Here is a 25,000-nt window from a genome sequence, read left to right as displayed (position 1 = left end):
TTTTTTTTGCCCAGTTGTTGATTGGGACTTGTTCATTTCGGGTTGTAGTGGGGTTGTTTGTTTTTAATTTAAAGGGGAATAAACTCGAGCACGGTATTCTGGATGTATGGCAAGAATTCGGGGAGCATCGGCAATTCTGTTGAGGAAAGAGAATTCTGTGAGTAACGTGAATTGTGAAGATCAGGAATTCTGTATCTGGAATTCTGAGAGTGTCAGGAATTCTGTATCAAGAATTCTGTCTAAGGAATTCTGCGAGCATCAAGAATTCTGTATAGGGATTCTGTGAGTATCAGGAATTCTATATAAAAAATTCTGTATCAAGAATACCAGGAATTTTGGGATATCAAGAATTCTGTGAGTATCAGGCATTCTCTGAATATCAAGAATTCTGTGAGCGTCAAGAATTCTGTGGAAATCAGGAATTTCATGTAAAATATTCTTTATCGGGTATATCTGGAATTTTGGGAATATGGGCAATTCTGTGAGCGTCAAGAATTCTTTGTAAAATATTCTGTATCGGGAATATCTGGAATTTTGGGAATATCAGGAATTCTGTGAATATCAAGAATTCTGTGAATATCAAGAATTCTTGAAGTATCAGGAATTTTCTGAGTACCAAGAATTCTGTGAACGTCAAGAATTCTGTGAGTATTTATTGCTCACGAAGGTTTGGAATTAAATTGGGATATTCATCTGTATTATATTATTATCTTATTATTCGTTTTTTCCTGGTTTTTATTATTTTTATCTTCTTGTTTTAGATATATCTTTGTATCTTTTTTTTCTTTTCCTTTCTCCCGTTTTCTATCAGCCACACCTCTCGCATTATCTTCTTTTCTTCTTATTTTCTTCTATATCCGTATTTCTTATTTCTAGATTCGTAGCACCGGTTTTAATTCTTATCTATCTCTCCATTATCATCCATATTTTTCCTTGCGTTATGTTTCTTCCATCTTACGTTAAATGAAAATAAATACGGACTTGGAAGAACCGATGACGCCGGCATTTTAAATTCCCTTTAGGGAAAAAAATTTAATTAATATTTATTCTTAAATGATGAATAATGACTAGAAAATCTCAGTTAAAGGAGGTGGACAGCTGAGTGAAAAGACATTAAATAGGAGAGATCGAAAGTTGGAGAGTACAAAGATATACAATGCACATCACAAAGTAAGCCAGAATTAATGCCAAAGTAAACAACAGCCGACTGGTTTTGTTCCTCTCGCCGATTTATTCCGTCAAGAGCCTTTGGAATAAATTAAAATGGGGAATGCGAGATTAGCTTCGTATCAGGAGACAGATGGAAGCTGTAAATAAAGATTGGAGTCTGCCCGTGTTATTGAAGTCCATTTTGGCCTCTCTCTCTCTCTCTCTCTCTCTCTCTCTCTCTCTCTCTCTCTCTCTCCATTTTGGCCTCAGCTTCAACACTTTTAAGAGAGTTCATTCTCTCGGAGTGAAATATGGGGTTGAGGACTCTCTCTCTCTCTCTCTCTCTCTCTCTCTCTCTCTCTCTCTCTCTCTCTCTCTCTCTCTCTCCCCTACTTTATCTGTGTATAGGGGAAAGGGGAAAGTGTGCGCTTGTTCAACAACACTGAAAAATTTATAGACTGCAATAAAACATGCACGTGACAAGAAATGGCTAATTTTGTTTCTCTCTCTCTCTCTCTCTCTCTCTCTCTCTCTATCCGGTTCTTCTTGTCATAGTGCCTGGATTCTAACATATTATTATATATACTGAGACTAGTTTATTACACGTCGTAATTTATTTGCTTATTTATTTTAAATTACCTGAGGTCATATCTCCTTAAATATGGTAATATATTTCTCCAAAGTGATAAACTCTCCTAAAAAAAAGTGAGGTAGGGTGTTGTTGGGAATTCATGATTCTGGGAATATAAAGGAAGACAAAGAATTCCACAATCGGGAAGTGAATGGCAAGAATGGCATACCAGCCGGTTGATATACGTGTTTAGAACACGTATCGTCTTAAGATCTAGATGCCATTTTAACTATTCAAGACATTATTATGATTTAATCTACATTTCCAGAAAATAAATGTATTAAATTGTTAGATTATTTTTTATTTATTTATTATTCATCAAAATCTATTTCAAAATTAGACTCAATACTGCTCAAAGGGCCTTTATGCACCCACTTTGACAAGTGGAGTAACCCCATTATCGTCCCCTTTGGACAGAGTTGCCAGTTAGTCTCTAGTTTAACCGAGATTAGATGCCAGTTAGTCGCCAGAAATAGTCACAAGGTTACTGGGTGACCTATCTTCCCGCCCACGTTAAAATACGTGTAAGCATTTGCTGTGTGTTGACGTACGTGTGTATATTTGTGTATACGCGTTTCCCCGGCAGTCTTGTTACAAGAATAATACTCAGAATATTTGTGTATCTGCTATAAATCGTCGTATTTGTTTGTTATTGTCGCATGCCACTTTCTGACCGGCACGGGCCAGGTTAAGTAACTCGAGAGAGGCACCAATTTTACCTTTTAAACGGTGCCCAAATATGGCACCCCTGCCTTTGGCAAGGTGCGAACTCACTCACTCACTCTCTCTCTCACACACACAAACACAGCCACACGCACGCACACACGTCATAATGATATTAATCCGGAGTCTAAAATATAAATGAGGGAATGGGGGTGTTCTAAAATTATTCTACAAGTTGGCAATATCTGTCTCCCGAGAGCTATTAAGAGGGAGAATTAATATCTCACGCTCTGCTTTCTAAAGAGAAAGCACTGCCGGGTTTTATTCTGGTGTTATCGAGATCTTGAGTTTGCAGTCCTTAGCGTGAGGCAGACTTTGATAATAGGTAATGTTATATATATGCGTGTGTGTGTGTGTATGTACATGCATACATATATATACTGTATATATAAACGAATGTGTAATTTATGAAAATATTAATTAGCCAAACCTCCATTATGGAAGTGAAGTGGGGATGCTGAATGCAATTGAAAGTGAAAAGTTGAAGCCTGAGATTAATTGATTGCTAAATATATAGATACAGTATATATATATATATATATATATATATATATATATATAAACGAATGTGCAATTCATGAAAACGTTAATTAGCCAAACCTCCATTATGGAAGTGAAGTGGGGATGTTGAATACAATTGAAAGTGAAAAGGTTGAAGCCTGAGATAGACTGATTGCTTATTATATGTAGCAAAGAAAGGATTGAAAGGATTAATAAAAATATATATATATATATATATATATATATATATATATATATATATATATATATACATACATACATACATACATACATAAATACATACATACATGTATATATAATCGAATGTGTAATTTATGAAAACGTTAATTAGCCAAACCTCCATTATGGAAGTGAAGTGGGGATGTTGAATACAATTGAAAGTGGGAAGGTTGAAGCCTGAGATAAATTGATTGCTTAGTATAATATGTAGCAAAGGAAGGATTGGAAGGATTAACAATATATATATATATATGATAGAGAGAGAGAGAGAGAGAGAGAGAGAGAGAGAGAGAGAGAGAGAGAGAGAGAGAGAGAGAGAGAGTTACAACCTTTGGAAATAAGGACAAGAACCTGAGGTCGTTACACTGTCAAGAAATATTGCTCTCAGAATTCCTTAAGCTCTGCCAGTTTTGCTCGCCACTTGAACAAGATCTTACTTTCCACTTTTTTATATTTACGTATTAATTTGTTAATTTTTAATTTTTTAATGAGAGATCTTTTATTTCTCTATTTCCCATTACCTTCTCTTCCTTCTTTCTAATGAACACCGTAGGCTTTGGAAGCCTGAATTTCAAGTCATTGTCCCCTGTGATTTGTTCCATATGAATAGGTTCATTTCCTTTAATAATAATAATAATAATAATAATAATAATAATAATAATAATAATAATAATAATAATAATCATTCCTGTTGAACACGGGAATTTATTCTACGCATTTGGCACCTGGGTGTGAAAGTAGGGCCATTACCCCACCTCCCAACCCACCTTCTCTCTCACTCACCTTTTTATTTGTCTTATATTAATAAGGAATAATTTGGGGGGCATTAAACTCTCCGGGTGTTGATACCCACTTTCAATTTTATAACTCGACAGAATTGGTGCAAAGTCTGGATTATTCAGAATCTGCATTATTCAAAATCCGAATTATTCAAAACCCGAATCCTTCAGAAACTTTACGTTTCAGAATCTGAATTATTCCTAATCTGAATTATTCTAAGTCTGAATTATTCTAAGTCTGAATTATCCTGAATCTGAATGATTCAAAATCTGAATTACTCAAATCTGAATTATTCAGAATATGGATTATTCAGAATCTGAATGATTTCAAATCTGGATTATTCCGAATCTGAATTATCCCAAATCTTAATTATTCTAAATCTGAATTATTTCACATCTGAATTGTTCTGAATGTCAATAATTCACAATGTGAATTATTCTAAATCTGAATTATTCCAAATCTGAATTACCCAGGCACTGCTCTGACGAAAACAGGCATGCCAACACAACGCCAAGGATGCCAGAACTGCCTCAGGGGTGACTGTGTATAAGCAGGCATGCCAACCCAACCTATAGGTAAACACAGCATGGAAAGGTTGCCACTCAGTTGTTGAAAGCAGGCATACCAATAAAATAGCAAGGGATCTATAGCTGCCACAAGAATGCCAGTGCATCAGGCAGGCATACCAACACAATAACAAGGGATCTATAACTGCCACAAGAATGTCAGTGCATAAAGCAGGCATACCAACAAAATAGCAAGGGATCTATAACTGCCACAAGAATGCCAGTGCATAAAGCAGGCATACCAACACAATAACAGAGGCTCTGAAAACAACCACAGGAATGCCAGTGCTAAAAAAGCAGGCATACCAACATAATGTCAGGTCATAAACGGACTGTGAGAAGATGAAAGTAAATAAGAATGATGCATTAAAGCAGGTGATTCAGGGAAATGAAGTGTACGGAAAGTGACGTTCTGTCTCTTAATGAGGGAGAAAGCCTGGTTTGATGTTGAAGTTTGTGATGCAGCGCTGTAAATATCTGTCGTATTACCGGCACCGTGGCAAGGTGATGATCTGATCTTTAGAGATCATCTGATTTTCAGAGATAATCATCTGATCTTTAGAGACGATTATCTGATCTTCAGCCTTAGAGAAATTGTTAAGTCTGTGTATATAATTTCCTCTTGGTTTACAATTGAAGAATTTTTTTGCTTCTAATATATAAGAATAATTTTAGATTTTACAGGTCGAAAAAGATGCTATTCCAAGGGAAAGCAAGAATAAGACGAAACAAATGATTAATTAGAAAGCACTGTGAGAATGCATGCCATGCATAGCATTCTCCAAGCAGATGAGAATGAAAGCATCGTGAAGTAGGATCTAAATGAAATCATCCTGAATTCGGATCCTATGTCATCATTTAAACAGTCACTCCTTGGCCCATGGCCAAACGTACCCCCAAAATTTCATTGATTTCCATCAGGAACCCTTTCATTTATCTTAATGAGCAACTCGACGCGGTCGGATACACGACGAGCACCCAACTTCGACGACGGAGGTAAATATAACGTAGCCTCCCCTTGTGGGAATGAGACCTCATAGAAAACGGGGGACAAAATAAGTATTAAGTAATAGTCATAAAACTTAAGAAAGATCAACAAGTCACTAACTCGGCAAATCTTTACGAGTTTTTCCGGGTGACCAATCTTCCAATCTGAAATGTGCCGGATTAGGCAGTCTGTGTGGGCGTAGGAATTGGGGCGGGTAAGTCATCTTTTCTCTCTTATGTAGAGAGATTTGGGTATATGTTTTTATATGAAATTTTAATTTTTTTTCGAAGTCATGAATTAGTTCTTTCCATCGAATTACTAAGCTATTGAACAAGGACTGATACAGAGTGGAAGAAATTCAGAGTATATATATATATATATATATGTATATGTATATATATAATGTCTCATATTATATGTGTAATATATATATATATATATATATATATATATATATATATATATATATATATATATATATATATACTATATAGTAAATTTCAAAACACCATTAATTGTAATGAGAGGCTATATATATATAACGATATGATCAAGATATATAAGTCTTGAAATTTATATATTTACTACTGTTTACTGCTCAGATCCTGAGAGAGAGGTATCTTGATACTAGGTTCGTGTGACATCGCACAAAATTTCCGAAGTCAGAAGGCGACTGGACATCTCTATTCCTCTGTTTTTGTTGGAGAATCATATCAGTGCGATAATGGATTAAAAAATAATAATACAGCCATTGTGTAGAGCGAATTGGATATTAAACGACATTTGGAGTTTAATATTTGCGAATATTGAAAATGTGACAGTGATGTGATATAATATATATATATATATATATATATATATATATATATATATATATATATATATATATATATATATATATATATATATATATATATATATATATATATATATATATATATATATATATATATATATTAGAAATAATTGACACACAATCACGTGTGGAACATAAATAAATTTCTAACTCACATCAGGATCAAACCCAGGTCTTTCAGGTTCCAACTTCCTTTTATGACGTGTGGCTTGGTTGGCAGCGGTCTCGTCTTTCGATCGTGATGTGAGTCTGAAATTTATATATATATATATATATATATATATATATATATATATATATATATATATATATATATATATATATATATATATATATATATATATATATATATAATGTATGTATGTATGTGTACACAATTTGTGTACGCATCCAACACCTACACATGCATTCACCCATCAACAAATACGTACATGAATATTAAATACTATTAAATACCTGTTATAATATGCATGTATCAATAAATCCTGACATTTATTTCATCATTTCACCTTTCCTTTTCAATTTAACTTTAATGTTTTATTAATTATTTTTGAATGTGGTTCATAAACATCTTTTTTAATGCGTGGCCATTATTTTTTTTGCTTATTCCTTATTTTTTGTGCTTTTTAATATCCTATTTTAAAATTATTTTATTTTGTTTAATTCTGTGCTGTGTATATTTTCAACAATGCTTATAATGTCTTTATAAAACTTTTGTTTAAAATGTGTCTAGACTAGATGTTGTTGATATAGCTATGTATAGATATGTATAGATATATATATAGATATGAATGAACTGTTAAAGCATGTCTTCATAGATATAGACTGTGAAATATATATAAATATATATAATTAGCTCTTTGTTTCGTCAGCTTTGATGTGAATTTTCCTAGAAGAAAAAAAAATGTCGTTTTGGTGTTCTGCCACATTTCAATGTTCGCTACCCGCCTCTTGTTCTTCTGCAGTGTTATATCTGTTAAACCCTTCATTTATCGCCTTGTTTAATTTAACTCCTTTTATTGCCCCCTCCTCCTCCTCCTCCTCCCCTTCTCCTTCATCGCCAATATTTTTTTTCTTTATTTCTCTCTCTCTCTCTCCGCCCCGTTCCGTCTCCACAGCGATACTGGAACTAGGCTTGGACGAGTCGACCCTCCTGAATGAAATCGAGCAGATCCTAGGTTTCGGCCCATTGGCCGCTGCCTCAGCCAATCAGGAGCCTCCGCTTCTCCCGCCGCCCCCTCTCCCTCCTCAACCGGCACCTGCGGAAGGCTGCGGAGGCGAGCCGGGCAGAGACCGGGCTCCGGTTCGCAGGGACCAATCCGGTAGTCCGCTACGCAACGGCGGGGAGAGTTTGAAGCCCGAGATCGAATCCAGTCAAGGTGATGATGATGATGATGATGATTTGGTGATGATGATGATGATGATGATGGTGATGATAGTGGTGGTGAATAACCATGCTCCCAGGGATGATGGTGTTTATTTTTCTTTCTTAACAAGGAGTTGGAAGTGGTGTCAGGGTTTGAGATGCTTATAACCAAGAGTCATCGGCTTTGAACTGACAACATAATGTATTGGGTTGTTTTTTTTTTCATAGCTTATTGTGGAGGTGACCATTGCTTACCATGGGATGTTTTCCTTTGAATTTTCATCTTTAGAGAAACGCATCTCATTTCCTTTCGTTTATTCGCGGGTGGAAATGAACTGGCGGAGATGAGAAGGCAAGGGAAGACGGAAAATGAAGGCAGTGTCATGTTCCATCATTTCACTAACTTGGGTTTAAATTAATAAGTCGTGAAGCTTTGAATGTGATGTCGATATATATATATATATTATATATATATATATATATATATATATATATATATATATATATATATATATATGTAATGACTTCACTTTCAGAAAGCTTCGCCTTCCTGCTTTCTAACCGGGAGCTTTCTTTCGCTTTCATGCCTTGGCAGTTCGCTGTTGCTAAATTATCGTTGTAAGGTCTTCCTTCCTCCGTGGTACTTGACTAGTCGTTCTACACATTCCACAGGATACATAAGTATGATGTAATTCCACATTTCAGTACTTTATGAAATTGTGTTTCCTCAGTCTTACACGCAAGCACCTACACATCACTTAGAAATATATACATTATATAAATATGCAAAATATATTATATGTATATACATAGATATATATAAATATATATAACATATACATATATATATATGTGTTTATATATCTATATATATATATATATATTTATATATATATTTATATATAATATATATATATATATATATATATATATATAAATTTATATATATATATATATATATATATATATATATATATATATATATATATATATATATATATTTGTACATGAATATATATACACTTACAGTTACACGTATACATAACAAGTATAACATCTATAAAACTCAACAAAAGTCTGTATGATAAATCAAGCTTCCCCGGCAATTGAATTATGACGTGTGGAACGAGGAAGAGAAGAAGAAGAAGGAAAAGAAAAAGAAGAAAAAGTAGAAGAGACGAAGAAGAAGAAAAGAAGAAAATCTGACCTTTGCATGACCTAACCCAGCTTCCGCTTTTACTAAAAAACAAAAAAAATAAAATTAAATGGTCGATTTGCATCTTCTCATTGGCTGATGCTACTTATCCTTATTCGTGACGTCATCAATCTCTGTGCCTTTGATGATGATGATGATGACGTCATAATTACTGCATTATTATGATTTATATTTATATTTATCGTTGGATTGATTTATTTCTTCAATTTTCACTGTATCGTGTTTATCGTTACATTTTCAGACATTTTACGGCTATCGTTGCATTCTCTTATATATTTTTTTATTGAGTGTCGTGCATTTTCATGCATTTTGTTTATTTATTTGCATTATAAGTTTTATATAATTGTATTTTTGGTAATTTATTATGATGGTTTTGATTTGGTGTATTTTGGTGACAGAATGAAATCTTGTTTACTCCTTTTTAAAAGACTGAGTTCTACTTCCTCGATTTCACGTCTTGATGGTATGATGTTGTTCCAATATTTTACTGATATTTTCATGGTGATCGATTAACCTCTCAAAATTGCTTTATTTATTTCGATATTTTTGCATTCACGTTTTTCAATTTATGGTCTGTTGGGCTGTTCACAACATTGAGAGTTTTTTTATGAGATTTTGTGAGTTTTTGTGAAGTTTTTTCACACTGAGATAGATTCAACGCTAAGGCTTCTTCGAAAGGTATGTCTTTGGGATTCCGTGATAGCAGTCGAAGGTAAGTAAAAGTTTTTATACTGTGTTTTTATTTACGATTTCCAGTGAAATGATGTTGGTAATGTTATTGATTCTTTCATGTTATAAATTGTGTAATGTTATTGCGTTTATATATATATATATATATATATATATATATATATATATATATATATATATATATATATATATATATATATATATATATATACTTTATATGTAATATTAATAGATTTCGACGGTTTATCAGTATAATATATTTTCTTGTATTCAAGGATATTGTGGCAGTTGGCTGCCATTTTCATGTTATGTAAGGTGTTATTACAATTTATATATATATATTATTATATATATATTATATTATATATATATATATATATATATATATATATATATATATATATATATATATATATATATATATATATATATATATATATATTTATATATACATATATATATATTGATATATATATATATATATATATATATATATATATATATATATATATATATATACTGTATATATATTTCCTTGCGTCATTGAAGCCTGTCCTACTCCAAGAGCAAAACAAGCAAACAAACAAATAAGCCACCCCCCAAGGGGGGAAGAGCTGGGATGGCAGGGGGGAGTGAAGCCGACCAATCGTGTGATTCAGTATGTATTCAAGTTCGCGTATCTACGCACTACGTATGGAATCTCTGCCTCAGAGAGATTAAAAGGAGCGAAATGAGAAAGTCTTTCAGGGCGTGTGATTTCGTATTTGGAGAGAGAGAGAGAGAGAGAGAGAGAGAGAGAGAGAGAGAGAGAGAATATGTTGATTAAAATGCGAAAAGTATTAATTTATAAAATCGTAACAGACATTTCAAGAGAGAGAGAGAGAGATAAATCAAAAGTCTTTCGACCTGCAAACCTGAAAGACATTTAGAGAGAGAGGGAGAGAGAGAGAGAGACCCGTTGCATTCAACGCCTGATCACATCTTCCGCTATTTCCTCGAGTCTCGGTACTGATTAATCCTTGGATTAAAAAAAAAATAAAGAAAAAATCCTCCTTTGAAATCCTTCGATCTCTCGACGTCAGATCTTAAATCTTCGTCTGCGCCTCCTACGAGTTGTTAAGGGCCTGGATAAGGAGTAGAGGGGAAAGGTATTCCTTTGAATTATCTACTTTTTCTTTTTCTTTTAATGTCTTTTAATGCTTTTTCTTTTAATGTCTTCTAAAGGAAAAGATTGCTAAAAATGGAAGGTGTTTTTTTTTCACGCGTTTTTGTTTCCAGATAAAAAAAAAAAGATTTGTGTAGTCTCGAAGGTACAATTTTGTTTTTTTAGAGTTTCACGTCAAGTTGTAAATGAGGGAATTTTTTTTTAAGAAACGATTTTTTTTATCTGACAAGTCTGACGAGACGATTGTTGAAGCTGCGATCGAGAGAGAGAGAGAGAGAGAGAGAGAGAGAGAGAGAGAGAGAGAGAGAGAGAGAGAGAGAGAATAGTTCGAGTAAAATAACAGAGAAAGTAAAAAAGACATTGAATAATGCCTTGTGGGCTAATGCTCATATATTCCGACATTATCTCTCTCTCTCTCTCTCTCTCTCTCTCTCTCTCTCTCTCTCTCTCTCACGCCACTGCCTTAAGCGTACCTCACACACAATTAGATTCTCGGTCAATTTGCCAGTGTGAAGTATCGAACAAAACACGCCCTGGTGAAACATAAACTAAAACCCTTTCAGTGGAGTTTTTTTTTTTTTAGTTTTTCTCAAACTGACGTCAACAAAACACGTCAGTACATTCTGTTTGCCAGTATGTCCACGAAAGTCATGTTTTGACAGCGAGTTTTTAAAAAGAAAGTATATTAAATTGTTGTATACTATAGAAGTTCATTTGAGTAAAAGTAGTGTTGTGAATTTGTATAAGATTTCATAAAATATTGTTAAGTCTTTGACACAGAGTTTTAAAAAAGAAGGTATATTAAATTGTTGTTTTTATATTAAATTGTTGTTTTACAAAGAAAGTATATTAAATTGTTCTTTTACTCTCAGAATATAGACCTGAATATAGAATTTAGGCCAAAGACCAAGCACTGGGACCTATGAGGTCATTCAGCGCTGAAACGGAAATTGACAGTAAAAAGTTTGAAAGGTGTAACAGGAGGAAAACCTCGCATTTGCAGTATTGAATCAACTGTTAGGAGAGTGTTGAAAGTAAGGTGGACGAAAGAGAATAGGAAAGGAGGTACAGTAAAAGTAACGAAAGGGATTGCAGCTATGGGACGAAGGCACTCTGCAAAGAACCTTAAGTAATGCCTACAGTGCACCGCATGAGGTGCAGTGAATTTTTATAAGTTTCCTTAAGATATTTGTTCATTTAATTTGAAATTGAATAGATTGATAGATAGATAGATAGATAGATATCGAATAGACGTGATGGCGTTTGCGAGCGTATGCCTTGAGTATGCGTATGTATGCATATGTATATGTATGCTCAAATATATATTTGCCAAAATGCAGACATATTTATAACATAAACATTCACGAAAACACATGTACCTTTTTTGTACGCTAATTTACGTTGCTCTTGTTCTATCTGTGGGAGTTACGAGATCGTTAACTCTCTCTCTCTCTCTCTCTCTCTCTCTCTCTTTTACTTTGGAAGAGAGAGATTGTTTTATCTATGGGAATTACTAAGAGATCGTTAACAGTAAAATTCTCTTCATTTAGGAAGAAATTTTTCTATCTAAGGTAATTACGAGATTGTTAACAGTGAAATCTCTCTCTCTCTCTCTCTCTCTCTCTCTCTCTCTCTCTCTCTCTCTCTCTCTCTCTCTTTATTTAGAAAGAGAGAAAAATGCGGGCAGTTGGTGATGTATATCCGTAGGTTCTTGGATACGCACTGTCTTTTATTACCGCGTGACTCATGGTACGTAGTCTGGTTTCTCTCTCTCTCTCTCTCTCTCTCTCTCTCTCTCTCTCTCTCTCTCTCTCGACGTCTTTGTTGCTGGCTTCTATGGTTGTTAGTCAGCGGGCCATAATAAGATGTATATATATATATAGATATATATATATATATATATGGTATATACATATATATATATATATATTTATTTATATATATACATATATATAATACATTATTATTATTATTATTATTATTATTATTATTATTATTATTATTATTATTATTATTATTAAAAATAATCGTACTTTACTAAGCATTCTTACATAATATAATAATAATAATAATAATAATAATAATAATAATAATAATAATAATAATACACAAATATTTTTTTCAAGGTTAAACCTTGTGCCAAAACTGACAATAATTATTAATAAACTGATATGCATAACAAATTCTTGAGTCAAAGAAAGACCTAACTATTTGCCCAATAAAGAAGGTGACGTAATCAACATCCACGAAAAAAGAACTTGAAAAAACATAACAAAAAAGTTAAAGATTCATTTTCAGTGTCGTTTCTCACATTGTCTTAATATTAGCTCTCTGTTGTTGCTGTTGTCGATGTTGGTTGCCAGATGTACGATGATCTTCCCTTTTTTTTCTTTTTTGTGGGCCATCCATTCGTCTTGAAGAGTGGACAGAGAGAGAGAGAGTGTATGTGCGCGCTGATGATCTTAAAGGGGGGTGGGGTAGTATTTTAAGAAGTTGTTTGGCATGTCTTTTAAGTATTTTAAGTAGGCTGTCGCCCTTATTCCAGGCTCGAGATGTTGTCCGTTATATTCTTAGGTTGTCGAGTTGGCATATGGTGGTTCATGTTAACTCAAGGAGGTGGACCTCGTCTCTTATGATTTATGACTTCGTACCGGAAAGCGGTCAAGTTGTCTTTGATTATTTTCGTTGCGTAATACTGTATTTTGCCAGGTATTATTTTTAATGTAGAAATACAGAATAGTTGAATTATTATATTTAGTTTCTGTAATCACGTTTAATAATAATTGCGGAATTCTTGTTCAAAATAAAAGATATTTTAGAAGGCTTTACTTATATGAGTCTAAATGAGGTTCTTGTGTCCAAAATAGTAGATTTTTTCTCTGCCGACAGAGGTGCAAATTCTCTCTCTCTCTCTCTCTCTCTCTCTCTCTCTCTCTCTCTCTCTCTCTCTCTCTCTCTCTCTCTCTCTTATATACACGTGATAATTTGATATCTGAGCCTTCCATCTACCATCCCAGCAGCAAATCTCTCTCTCTCTCTCTCTCTCTCTCTCTCTCTCTCTCTCTCTCTCTCTCTCTCTCTCTCTCTCTCTCTCTCTCATTTTTATTTTATCGTCATCTGGTGCTGATTAGTTTGCGGGTTCGCCTGCTATAGCTTTTTATAGCTAAAAAAAAGAGACAATAAAAACGAAGTAGTTTTCTCTCTCTCTCTCTCTCTCTCTCTCTCTCTCTCTCTCTCTCTCTCTCTCTCAACCTACAGTATATAACGATGTATTAAAATTAAAATTCGTCAAATTTGGATATTTATGTCCTTCATCCTACATCTGTTAAATGCGCACCTTCAAATACCATCAACTCTCCTATGGATTGATTGATTGAACGCTAATACTTGGCGTCACAAGACCAGTGGGCTTCTGCATACTTAAACGAACTAGGTGTTGATACGGGAAATTCTTTAGAAAGTTGAGTAAAGACTTCTTAATACAAATATAAACTTTATACAAGTTTCTTTATGATATGCACCACGCTTGTACCGTTTTTTTTTTTTCGTTAACAAAACGTAGAGTTTTGACATTTACAATACGTCGTGTTTGTACCGTTTTTCTACCTCTAATTACTCCACTTTGTCCCGTTTTTATCAGTACCGCCTTTTGTACCGTCATTCCCCTCTGTGTTTACTGCCGCACATTGTACCGTCAACGTTCCTTGACGATCCAAGCAGGTCATTTCTTGAAGAAGAAGAAAAATGTCTTCTCCTTTGAAGTGAAAATTCAAGGCCCACATATGTACCGTTTATGTACCTCAAATTAACACACTTTTTTTTTTATCAGCACTGCCTTTTGTACCGTTATTCCATCATGCCTACTGCGGCATTTTGTACCGTCACCGTACTACCGTCCCCGGTCCAAGCAGGTCATTTCCTGGACAAGAAGAAAAAATGTCTTTTCGTTTGAAGTGAAATTTTCTCATAATGGCGGGTAATGTTTACAAGACCGCTGTTCCGCCGCGCATGCTCAAAAGGATTCCGCTCGGAATTCGCTCGTTGAAAGAGCGAAAGAGACAGAGAGAGGCTGTGTTGTTATTAGGGGGGATCTCTCTCTCTCTCTCTCTCTCTCTCTCTCTCTCTCTCTCTCTCTCTCTCTCTCTAAATGTATTTATAACACTCTTGGTCAGTTTTTCTGACTGTCTGTCTGTCTGTCCGTCAGTTTAATTGTAAATGTCACCTTTTCATTACATATTCTCTCTCTCTCTCTCTCTCTCTCTCTCTCTCTCTCTCTCTCTCTCTCTCTCTCTCTCTCTCTCTATATATATATATATATATATATATATATATATATATATATATATATATATATATATATATATATATATATTATATATATATATATATATATATATAAAAATACATATACATATATATATATATATATATATATATATATATATATATATATGCATATATTATATATATATATATATATATATATATATATATATATATATATAGAGAGAGAGAGAGAGAGAGAGAGAGAGAAGATTATGTAATGAAAAAAAGGTGGCATTTACAATAAATCTGACGAACAGACTATATATATATATATATATATATATATATATATATATATATATATATATATATATATATATATATATATATATATATACAGTATATATGCGTGCACCCAACATTTGTTCTCATTAATAATAGGCATATGGAATTACATAGTGAATAATAATTGATTATTAACAGAAATATGAAAATTTATTCCGTACTCATCTTATTTAGTGATAATCTCGGCGTTCTTTGCCGTATTTAGAATAACTGATATTACCAATATCCTGTTTATTTACGTAAAATGAAAATGAATGCGCTCCTTTTGTCAAATGTGAGCATTTAAGTAAACATTGAAACATGATGATTACAACCCCCAGAGTGTTGTGAAGTTGTTATCAAGCCTTAGAGTTATAGTTGTTAATTAGTTCGTTCTTTAAATTACAAAATTTAGCCTAAATGCAAAAATAAACACGGGAAACTACACCTAAACACGTGTAGGTACGAGTGTTGAAACATGGCAAGCACCTTCCGTAGAGTTTTGCACAGTGTCTTCTGATATTCTCCTTTCCGAGTTCCCCATACCTTAGTGGAGGATAGAAGCATTTCACAGAAAATGGAATTTGAAGGGGAGACTTCCGCAGTTCCACTGGGGAACTTTTGGGGGAGGGGGACCCTCCGCGGAACCTCTTTTTTTTTTTTTTTTAGGGAATTCTGCCTCGTCTCTGGGTTGTTTTTGTAGGTGTGGTCCTTACAAATGAAGGGTGTTGTTATTTTTCGTTTTGATTTCGGGTTTCAAGAATATGTCAGGATTATTATTTATATAATTTCACATATTTTGTGATGATGAAAAAAGGTTGTTCTATTTCTGTTTTAATTTAGGTTTTAAGGAATATTTTGTAATATTGGAAAGAAGGTTGCTGTATTTTTCGTTTGAATTTGGGTTTTAAAGATTGAATTATAATGTTAATTATGAATATCTTGTACGTATTTTGCGATATTGAAGACAAGTAATTTATATAGTTTATTTATTTGTTCGTAATAAATTAAGGTTATGCAAATTGCAATCAAATGCATCGTCTTTAAACATCATTCATGCCTTTGAAAAAATCTTTCGGTTATAAAGGCAACTGAAAAATAATGAAATGTTTGTTTCGTGCAGTACCATAAATAGATATTCGTAATGGTGTATTCTAAAGTGAATAGGCCTAGTCTTTCTTTTCCCACAGTACCAAAAATAAGTATAATGGTGAATTCTAAGGTTTAATAGGCCTAGTCCTTTCTTACGGCGTTCGTCATTTTCTTAAGAAATCAAAAATAATAATTTCATCGTGGAAATTTAATCAGAGGATTATAAATAAGTATGTGTCATATTTTCACAGAAGCTGTTCACTTCCGAACAACACGCCATTAGTGAATGTAGTCTGCGGAAGTGTGATTGAGTCAGGGCGCTCTTCTTCTTCTTCCTCTTCTTCTCCCGAGAATTATGAAGAATCTGAGGAAATTTCTGAGACGGGAGGGAAAAAATAGAGGAGAGAGAGAGAGAGAGAGAGAGAGAGAGAAGAGAGAGAGAGAGAGAGAGAGAGAGAGAGAGAGAGACTTTGGTACTTTGGTTGAGTGGTTAAGGCCCCTATAGCTGTGTCTATGTAAGTGAGAGAGAGAGAGAGAGAGAGAGAGAGAGAGAGACAGAGGGACTTTGGTGCTTAGGTTGTGTAATAGAAGCCCTGATCTCTCTCTCTCTCTCTCTCTCTCTCTCTCTCTCTCTCTCTCTCTCTCTGTGTGGTACTTCGGTTGTGTAAAAGAAGCCCCCATCTCTCTTCTGTGTGTGTGAGAGAGAGAGAGAGAGAGAGAGAGAGAGAGAGAGAGAGAGCGATACTTCGGTTGAGTGAATAAGACCCATCTTTCCCTCTCTCGCTCTGTGTGAGAGAGATTCAGACCTTGGTACTTCGAGTGAGTAAAAGAGTCCCCCATCTCTCTCTCTCTCTCTCTCTCTCTCTCTCTCTCTCTCTCTCTCTCTCTCTCTCTCATCAGCTTCCTGCCAAAAGCGTTTATTTTTCGCCTTTTGTGTCACTGGCGCGGCACTCTGTTCCCAAAACCGGGGTTAAATGACTCGTCTGGTTTGCGCCAGTATTGGAAACCAATTACTGCCGATACCCGCTTCAAGAGTAATCACTATGGTTGTTTCGCCTCCTGAAGTGAATGATATGTATATATTTACGTAGTTGTCTGATGTCGTTATATATATATATATATATATATATATATATATATATATATATATATATATATATATATATATATATATATACATATATTATATATATTCTTGACTTATATGATTAAATATAAGTATTCTTTCATTACTAGTTATTGCTTTTCATTATCCGTATTCCCTTTGAACATTATTGTCTTCAGCGGTATCAGCCTTCAAATTTATTAGGTTGTGATAGATTTCCAATAACACACCATCCCCCCCATGAACCTCAGCTCAGGCCCAGCGCAAGTCCACCGACGCGGACGTGATTTTGCGTTGGGGAAAATCCGATTCTGATTAACTCGGTGTTTTACCTTTCTACAGTTTTATCTCTTTTTTTTTTTTTTACCGTATATTCTATTTATCGCGACTTGTTTATCTTCTTAGCTGGTTTTGCCGTAGTTCAGATAATTGAGTGATTTAAAATATAACATATTCTCCTCCGTTTACTTTAAGAAAATGAGACAGGATTTTTAATCTGATACTTAACATAGAATTATTTATGAAAGTTATTATCAGAATTTGTCTAGAATTTCCTTTTCCGATTAAATTGCAATAAATTAGCTATGCAATTGATCAGGAACGCGGTAGTCATCAAGTGTTCTAAGATTTCTGTCAACTTGTTTCAATTGCAGTCAGTTATCTTTGCAATTGATTATTAACATAGTAGTCAACAGGTAATACGCCGGATTGGAATCTCAAATTACTTGATGAAACTCTACGGAGTTTACCTCCACATTCAACTACAATGCTTAACTATAATAGTTAGTTTAGTATCGTTGCTAACTGATGGAAAACTACAATGAAATGGGTTTTATTACACATATAAACCTATATAAAATATAATTAATATTTTCTGAAGCGAGGAGAAAGTAAGTTTTTTTTTTGTATTCTTTGTTAACTCTCTGTAATCATTATATTTTACTCAAAAGAGGTTAATGAAATTTATTTTTATAAATGACAGTGGACAGTTTATTATGACGTTTGGTCAGTGTTGTTAAACTCTCTCTCTCTCTCTCTCTCTCTCTCTCTCTCTCTCTCTCTCTCTCTCTCTCTCTCTCTCTCTCTGAAAAATCTACAGCTTATGACACGATGAATGAAAACATGTTGAAGTTGAGAAGCTATGCCCAGTCTCTCTCTCTCTCTCTCTCTCTCTCTCTCTCTCTCTCTCTCTCTCTCTCTCTCTCTCTCTCTCTCTCTCTCTCTCTCTCCACGTAGAGAGGAGGGCGTATACGCATGTTTGACAGCAATGAAAAATCTACAACCTACAACACACGATGAATGAAAACACATTGAAGTTGGGAGGGGATGCCCACTCTCTCTCTCTCTCTCTCTCTCTCTCTCTCAGTATACTGTCTGTAAGGCGACATGTGCTCGTGTTTGACAGAAATGAAACATCTCCAGACTGTACTGTCTATTTATGTGGGAACACGTGTCTGTTGGTAATGTGAAGACTACATACTTTAATGTTATGAATGTAATTGTTAGAAGTTTGTGTGCTCTGATATGTTGTGACTGTAATTATTTTGATGTTGCTGTGTTATGTGGTAAGGAGAAGAAGCTATTATATATCTAAGAAATGTGGAATCTCTTTAAAATCTCTTTTAGTAATCTCTTCAAATATTCTCAAGAATTACCATAACACTCTCGACTCCCTCGGAGATATAATCTCCAAATCCCCATTAAATCCCCCATTCTTTCGCATTTAACTCTTTTTATTATGAGGAACTAATCCCCCATATTTTTCCACGATCACGTCCTCTTAATCCTCGCAATTAGGGATTAGCTGTTTACATTCTCCGTGTATCTATGGGGATTGGTTAATCCCCCCCCTCCCCCCTCGGGGATGGGTCTTCTTTTAATGAAGAGGCGACTACTATATTGAGTCGCACCGTGGCAGGGACTCTGCCAAGGTACATATAGACTTTGTACTTAACCCCCTCCCCACCTAGACTCTCCCCACTCCCATGGGGCCTCCAGATCCCCCCCCCCCTTTCCTTCTCCAGTCCTTTCTCGCCATAGAATGTGTAACAAATGTCGCTTCTTCGCGATAAGACGCTGTGTGTCATTGTAGTGATTACCGTTTTGTTTTTAAAGTTTTTTTTTGTTTTGTGCGTGAGTTTTTTTTAATAGAAAATTCCTCCAAAATACGAAATTTTTTTCTACTCTTATCTACATATATAAATACCATGTTGTTTTTGTTTTAAGCGTCTGTCTTTTTATGCTTGTTTTGATGACGTCAGAAAATGTCAGAATAGACGTGTTTTTTTTTTTTCATTTAATTTTATAATAAGAACATTTTTCACTTTACCCATTCCTAAGACAAGGAATAAAAGAGTAAATATGAAAATATGTCTTTTATTTATGTGAGGAAAAAGGTAAATATTTCATAATGTTATTTGCTCAATTTAGAATTGCATAGAAAAAACTTCTGAATACCGGTAGATTAGAACTTCGTTACATCTTAGTTATTAATTACACGAAAATATTGTACATTAAACCATTTATCTTTTATATTAGTGTCACGAAATAACATTAAATTTTAGTTATTTATCCGTAATTTCATTATTTCATTTATTTAATCTCCAAATCAAGTCATTAAGTGTTCGACTCTGAGTCAAACCTCCGGCACTACGTTATGCCATATTTATAGTAGTCCCATTTAGCGAGATGGGCCATCGAGACGCCCCCCTCCAGTTATTGGAGTGCGGTGCCACTTCCTAAGCCTCCCAAAAATTCCTGCGGGGGATTTCCTCCCTGAGGAACGCTAATCCCTCAGGAAAAGACAAGAGACTTCTCTCGCATATTCAGAAGAGTCAGCCGCGGATGACGACGCTCTGTCGCGCATGCGCGAAGGTGTCTGAGTATGTGAGGCGAGTTTGGCTTAGGGTATCGGTCTAGTGATGCTTCTTCTACTTTCAGTCGATAAATAATCGAGAATTTGATGAGTGATTCGTTTTGTTAGGTACTTGGGCCTCACCGTGACTCATTGCTAAGTACACCGGATCTCTGAATCCTGGTGCAAGGTTGTGAATGATTATTTGGGGTGAGGTTGCTAGAACGTGTCAGTAGTTTGATGTGTAGGGTTGATTGAAAGCGAAAGGTAATAAAATGACAGAAGAAATTGAGACTAGTATTGTTTAAAGTTTCATTAAGAATAGAAAAATTCGGATGTAAGTTTATGCAAGTTACATCTTTTTTTAACAACATTCTGGATTTTTTTAAATGCTTGTTTAAGTATAAGAAAATAGAGAATTACAGCTTACCCTTTTTTTCTAGAGATGTATAACCGTGTATACAATTTTGAGAATGTGAGTCAGCGCGGGGTGTGTATACATCAGAATATGTTAACGGGTAGGGAATTTGAGGAAGAATGTCAAATAACGAAGATGGAAAAATGGAAACACGAGAGATAAGAATGAGGAAGTTTTAGCTCGAGAGTGTAGGATAGATTTTGCTAAATTTGAAAAAAGAATTTTGTTATGGCGTAAGAGTGAGATGATGTGAGTATACGGCTGAGAATTCTTCCTTTTTTTTTTTAAAGATTTGTGTTCAAGAATTAACTGTTAAGTGAGAGATATGAGAACATGTGAAAAGGATGAGATATTGAGACATTGTGAAAGAAAAAAAAACAGATGTTTGTGAATTTTTCCAAATGAATAGATGTTTCTATATCCATATTCATTTTTAAGTTTCACCTTTAATAATAATAATAATTAATAATAATAATAATAATATAATTATTATTACTTTTGTTATTATTATTATCAACAAACACAGTAAAGTGGTTTCACCATTATTATTATTATTATTATTATTATTATTATTATTATTATTATTATTATTATAATTATTATTATTATTAACAGCACAGACCCAGTAGAATAATCAAGTTAAATATATGAAAATAAATAAAACCTAGATTACCAAGTAACTGAAATCAACTAACAATAATTTTTTAAATCGGAAATTCGTGATAATAAATAATAATTTACGGACGAGGCTTCAAAAACAATTTATTTACGAAGTTACGGTACACAATAAACGCACATGGAAATTCAATACTTTCTACAAACACCTCCTTTTACCGAAAGTTTAAAACCGATGCTTTCGCTCTAGCTTTCGTTAAATGAAAGTATCATTATATCGGTGACAAAAGAGAGATGTGAAAAAACTCCGGGGTTGGGGGGGGGATGTCGACTTGTCGAATCTCTCGACGAAGGAGGGAGAGAGAGGGAATTTGGAGATAAACGGAGGCAGAGAGACGAGGAGAGAAAATAAAAGAGGTAGAAAGATAATTGGTTATTATACAGATGATCAGTTTGGATGAAAAATGAGGAATTGAAATTATGGGAATGTCGACTTATCGAATCTCTCGACGAAGGAGGGAGAGAGAGAAAATAGGAGAGGAACGAGGGATGTAGAAAAAGAGGTATTATGAGAGGAAATGTGGAGGAAGGAAAATAATTGGTTATTATAATATAGATAATAGATTGAGTTTGGATGAAAAATTAGGAATTAAGTATATGGGAATGTCGACTTTAAATTTTTGGAAATGTCGACGACGTGTCGAATCCCTCGATGGGAGAGAGATAGAGGGAGTTAGGAGAGAAACGAAGCAGGTAGAGAGAGAGAGAGAACAGGAGAGAATAAAGAGGTAAATAGTTCCCTGATTATTATGCCGAAACTGAGTTTGTGTGAACAATCAGAAATTTAGCATTATGGAATCTTAAAATCAAGATTCAGTAATCTGTAAATAATGTGTAATCTTTTGATAAGATTGCTCATTTTAAAGATTTGGAAAACTTTCTGTTTTCTAATCTCAGCGACGTGTTAGACCTTACCTTTAAAAGTGAAGTTTATTTATTTATATATTATATTTACATTTTTTATTTGCATTGTGTCAGTTTCTGCAATAGAAAAATTGTTTGTCAATGCGAAACCCATTCTTCAACTTTTATAATTACGGTGCCTCATTTGACAAAAAAAATAAAAGGAACGAACCATTTAACTTTAAAATTAAAGAATCCCATTTTCTTCAAGGGGTATATTTCTTCCTTTGATATAGATTGTTATAGAGTATATTTATTCCTTTGATATAGAGTGTTATAGAGTATACTTCTTCCTTTGATATAGATTGTTATAGAGTATATTTCTTCCTCTGATGTAGATTGTTATAGATTATATATTTCTTCCTTTAATGTAGATTGTTATAGAGTATATTTCTTCCTTTGATATAGATTGCCATAGAATATTTTTCCTCGGCGTCTCGTAGCTCCCGATTGAGTGTGCGGTCCCTTCAGACTTAGCGGTAACAAATGTATGGACGGTGTCGTCAAGTACCGCAGTCAGCTAGCGGTCGGCGACAGCGGGCGGGCGGGAAGGAAGACCGTTGGTTTTGTGTGTGTGTGTGTGTGTATGTGTGTGTGTACCGCTATCTCGGGTCTGGCGCTAAATATACCCTGGACACCGGTGCCAAGTGGAGGGCGTGTGTAAGAACGGCAGCACCAGCAGCAGAAGCATCAGCATCACGCCCGTTGCTGCTGCCGCCTGACGATGCCAGGGCGCCACTCTCAGTTCTTGCTGGGTCCCCGTGCCACCACCATCGACACCAGTGCCACCACCACTGCCACCAAAAACGCCACCAGCCGTCGAGCTGCGGAAGCCTTTCCTCTTCCAACTTGCAAAACGTTGTAGTCTGCGAAGCCACGAGGTTAGGTTAGGTTTCCCCCCTACCCCTAACCAGGTCAAGGGGTCATCGGCGGGGGCACGTCGATGGCACAGCCCTGCCCCAATTGGCGTTTTTTGGCTGGGCATCGTCATCACATGGCATAAGTGACAGATTGGATACTCGAGTATTGACAGTGTTTAGTGTAGGTGTAGGTGTAGGTGCGTGTGTGTTTGAGGGACTTGATAACGCAGCAGATAGAGACGAGTGGCAACGCCCTTGGGGATTCTTCTTCTTCTTCTTCTTTTTCTCCTCCTTTTTCTTCTTCCTCCTCCTCCTCTTCTTCTTCTTGGCTTTGCGTACAATCAGGTGAAGGGAAGATGGCGAATGTAGGGGTCGTGGGGCAGACCTCGTCCATATCGGAGAGTTTCCACCGCCAGGAGATCAAGACCGAACGTTTGGAACGCCTCGATCTCAAAACTCCCGAAGGGGACCTGGGCGATGTCGAGGCCGACTTTCAGAGCCTGGTCAACGAGATGGCGAAGGACAGCAGCGTGACCTCGAGTTTCAGAGGATCCTCGCAGCAGCAGTCCTTCAGTTCCTCCACCAAAATGATGCAGGAGTCCTTCAGCTCGTCGAAGGTCTCCCACCAGTCCTTCAGTAGCAGTAGCAACAGCAGTAGCAGTAGCATGTTTACGAGCATCAACGGGGGCGCAGCAGGCGGTCACAGGATTGCTCAAGTCCCAGCTGGACCTCCGAAGGAGCCCCCACCTCCTCCCCCTCCTACGGCAGCAGCTCAACCGGGGAACGGCATCGTCACGGCCGTTCCGGCGAAGGTCATCCCAGACGACGGAGGAGGAGGAGGAGTGGCTCCTGGGGTGACCCCCAGGGGCGGGGGCGAGTCCGAGATCCTGGTGGAGCAGCCGATCCGAGTGAAGGACCGCGTGAAGAAGATCGAGAAGCAGCTCTCGATGGAGGACATCCACACGGGACCTCCCGAAGTGATCATGCCCAGGACTCGGTCGGGGTCGGTCAAGAACTTAGCGGAGCAGTTCAGCCAGGGGGATGACCCCAAGCAGCAGGCGCCGCCTCCGCCGCCGTCGATTAACGCGGCCGCCTTCAAGAACGCCAGGACGATGTCGGCCGACAACATCAACAACGAGAACGTGGTGACGGGGGAGTTCCGGAGCGTGAAGGAGATCATCAACACCTTCTCGCAGCAGGAGGAGGTCACCACCTCGAAGAAGGTCGAGGGCGAGTTCAAGAGCGTCAAGGAAACCGCCTCGATATTCCAGGAGCCCATTCAGCCCATGGCGGCGCCCATCCGCCCTCCTGCGGCTTTCCTGACGGACGGCGACCAGCCTATGACCCCCGAGGTTGAACCCGTCGAACCCGTGGCCGTTCTGCCCCCGGCCACCATGAAGAGGCCAGCCCCAGCTCCTCCTCCTCCTGCCAAACTTCCGGCGCCCGTCATTCCTCCGCCCGAAATCGTCCCTATCACCGAACCTCTCCCTTCGCGGTTGCCTCCCAAACTAGAAGCCGCCGCTGCCCCCGAGGTGCCACCCGAGCCCGTGCTTCAGCCAGAGCCCGCCCCTGTGTACGACTTCGCCCCCGCACCCGAACTCGAACCCACCCCAACCCCTGCGCCTAAGGCGC

General features: G+C 36.2%; 1 protein-coding gene across 50 annotated transcripts in view; it reads left to right on the top strand.

Moving 5' to 3' along the window:
• LOC136825405 (uncharacterized) overlaps positions 1-25,000 on the top strand; it is a 979,501-nt gene that overhangs the window by 648,546 nt on the left and 305,955 nt on the right. For 48 of the 50 annotated variants that reach the window (XR_010849324.1, XR_010849322.1, XR_010849327.1 and 45 more), the window contains one exon: positions 7,553-7,813. The exons of the other annotated variants lie outside the window; for them this stretch is intronic. Coding sequence is in view for 41 of the 48 variants with exons in the window: in XM_067081764.1 (XP_066937865.1) it covers positions 7,553-7,813 (261 nt within the window). In the remaining 7 variants the exon portion in view is untranslated. The remainder of the gene's footprint in view (positions 1-7,552; positions 7,814-25,000) is intronic. 50 annotated transcript variants of the gene reach the window in all.

Source organism: Macrobrachium rosenbergii, chromosome 37 (genome assembly GCF_040412425.1).
Source record: "Macrobrachium rosenbergii isolate ZJJX-2024 chromosome 37, ASM4041242v1, whole genome shotgun sequence".
Taxonomy (NCBI): Eukaryota; Metazoa; Arthropoda; class Malacostraca; order Decapoda; family Palaemonidae; genus Macrobrachium; species Macrobrachium rosenbergii.
Note: the sequence above shows the minus strand (reverse complement) of the source record. Positions and strands in the feature narration are given on the sequence as shown.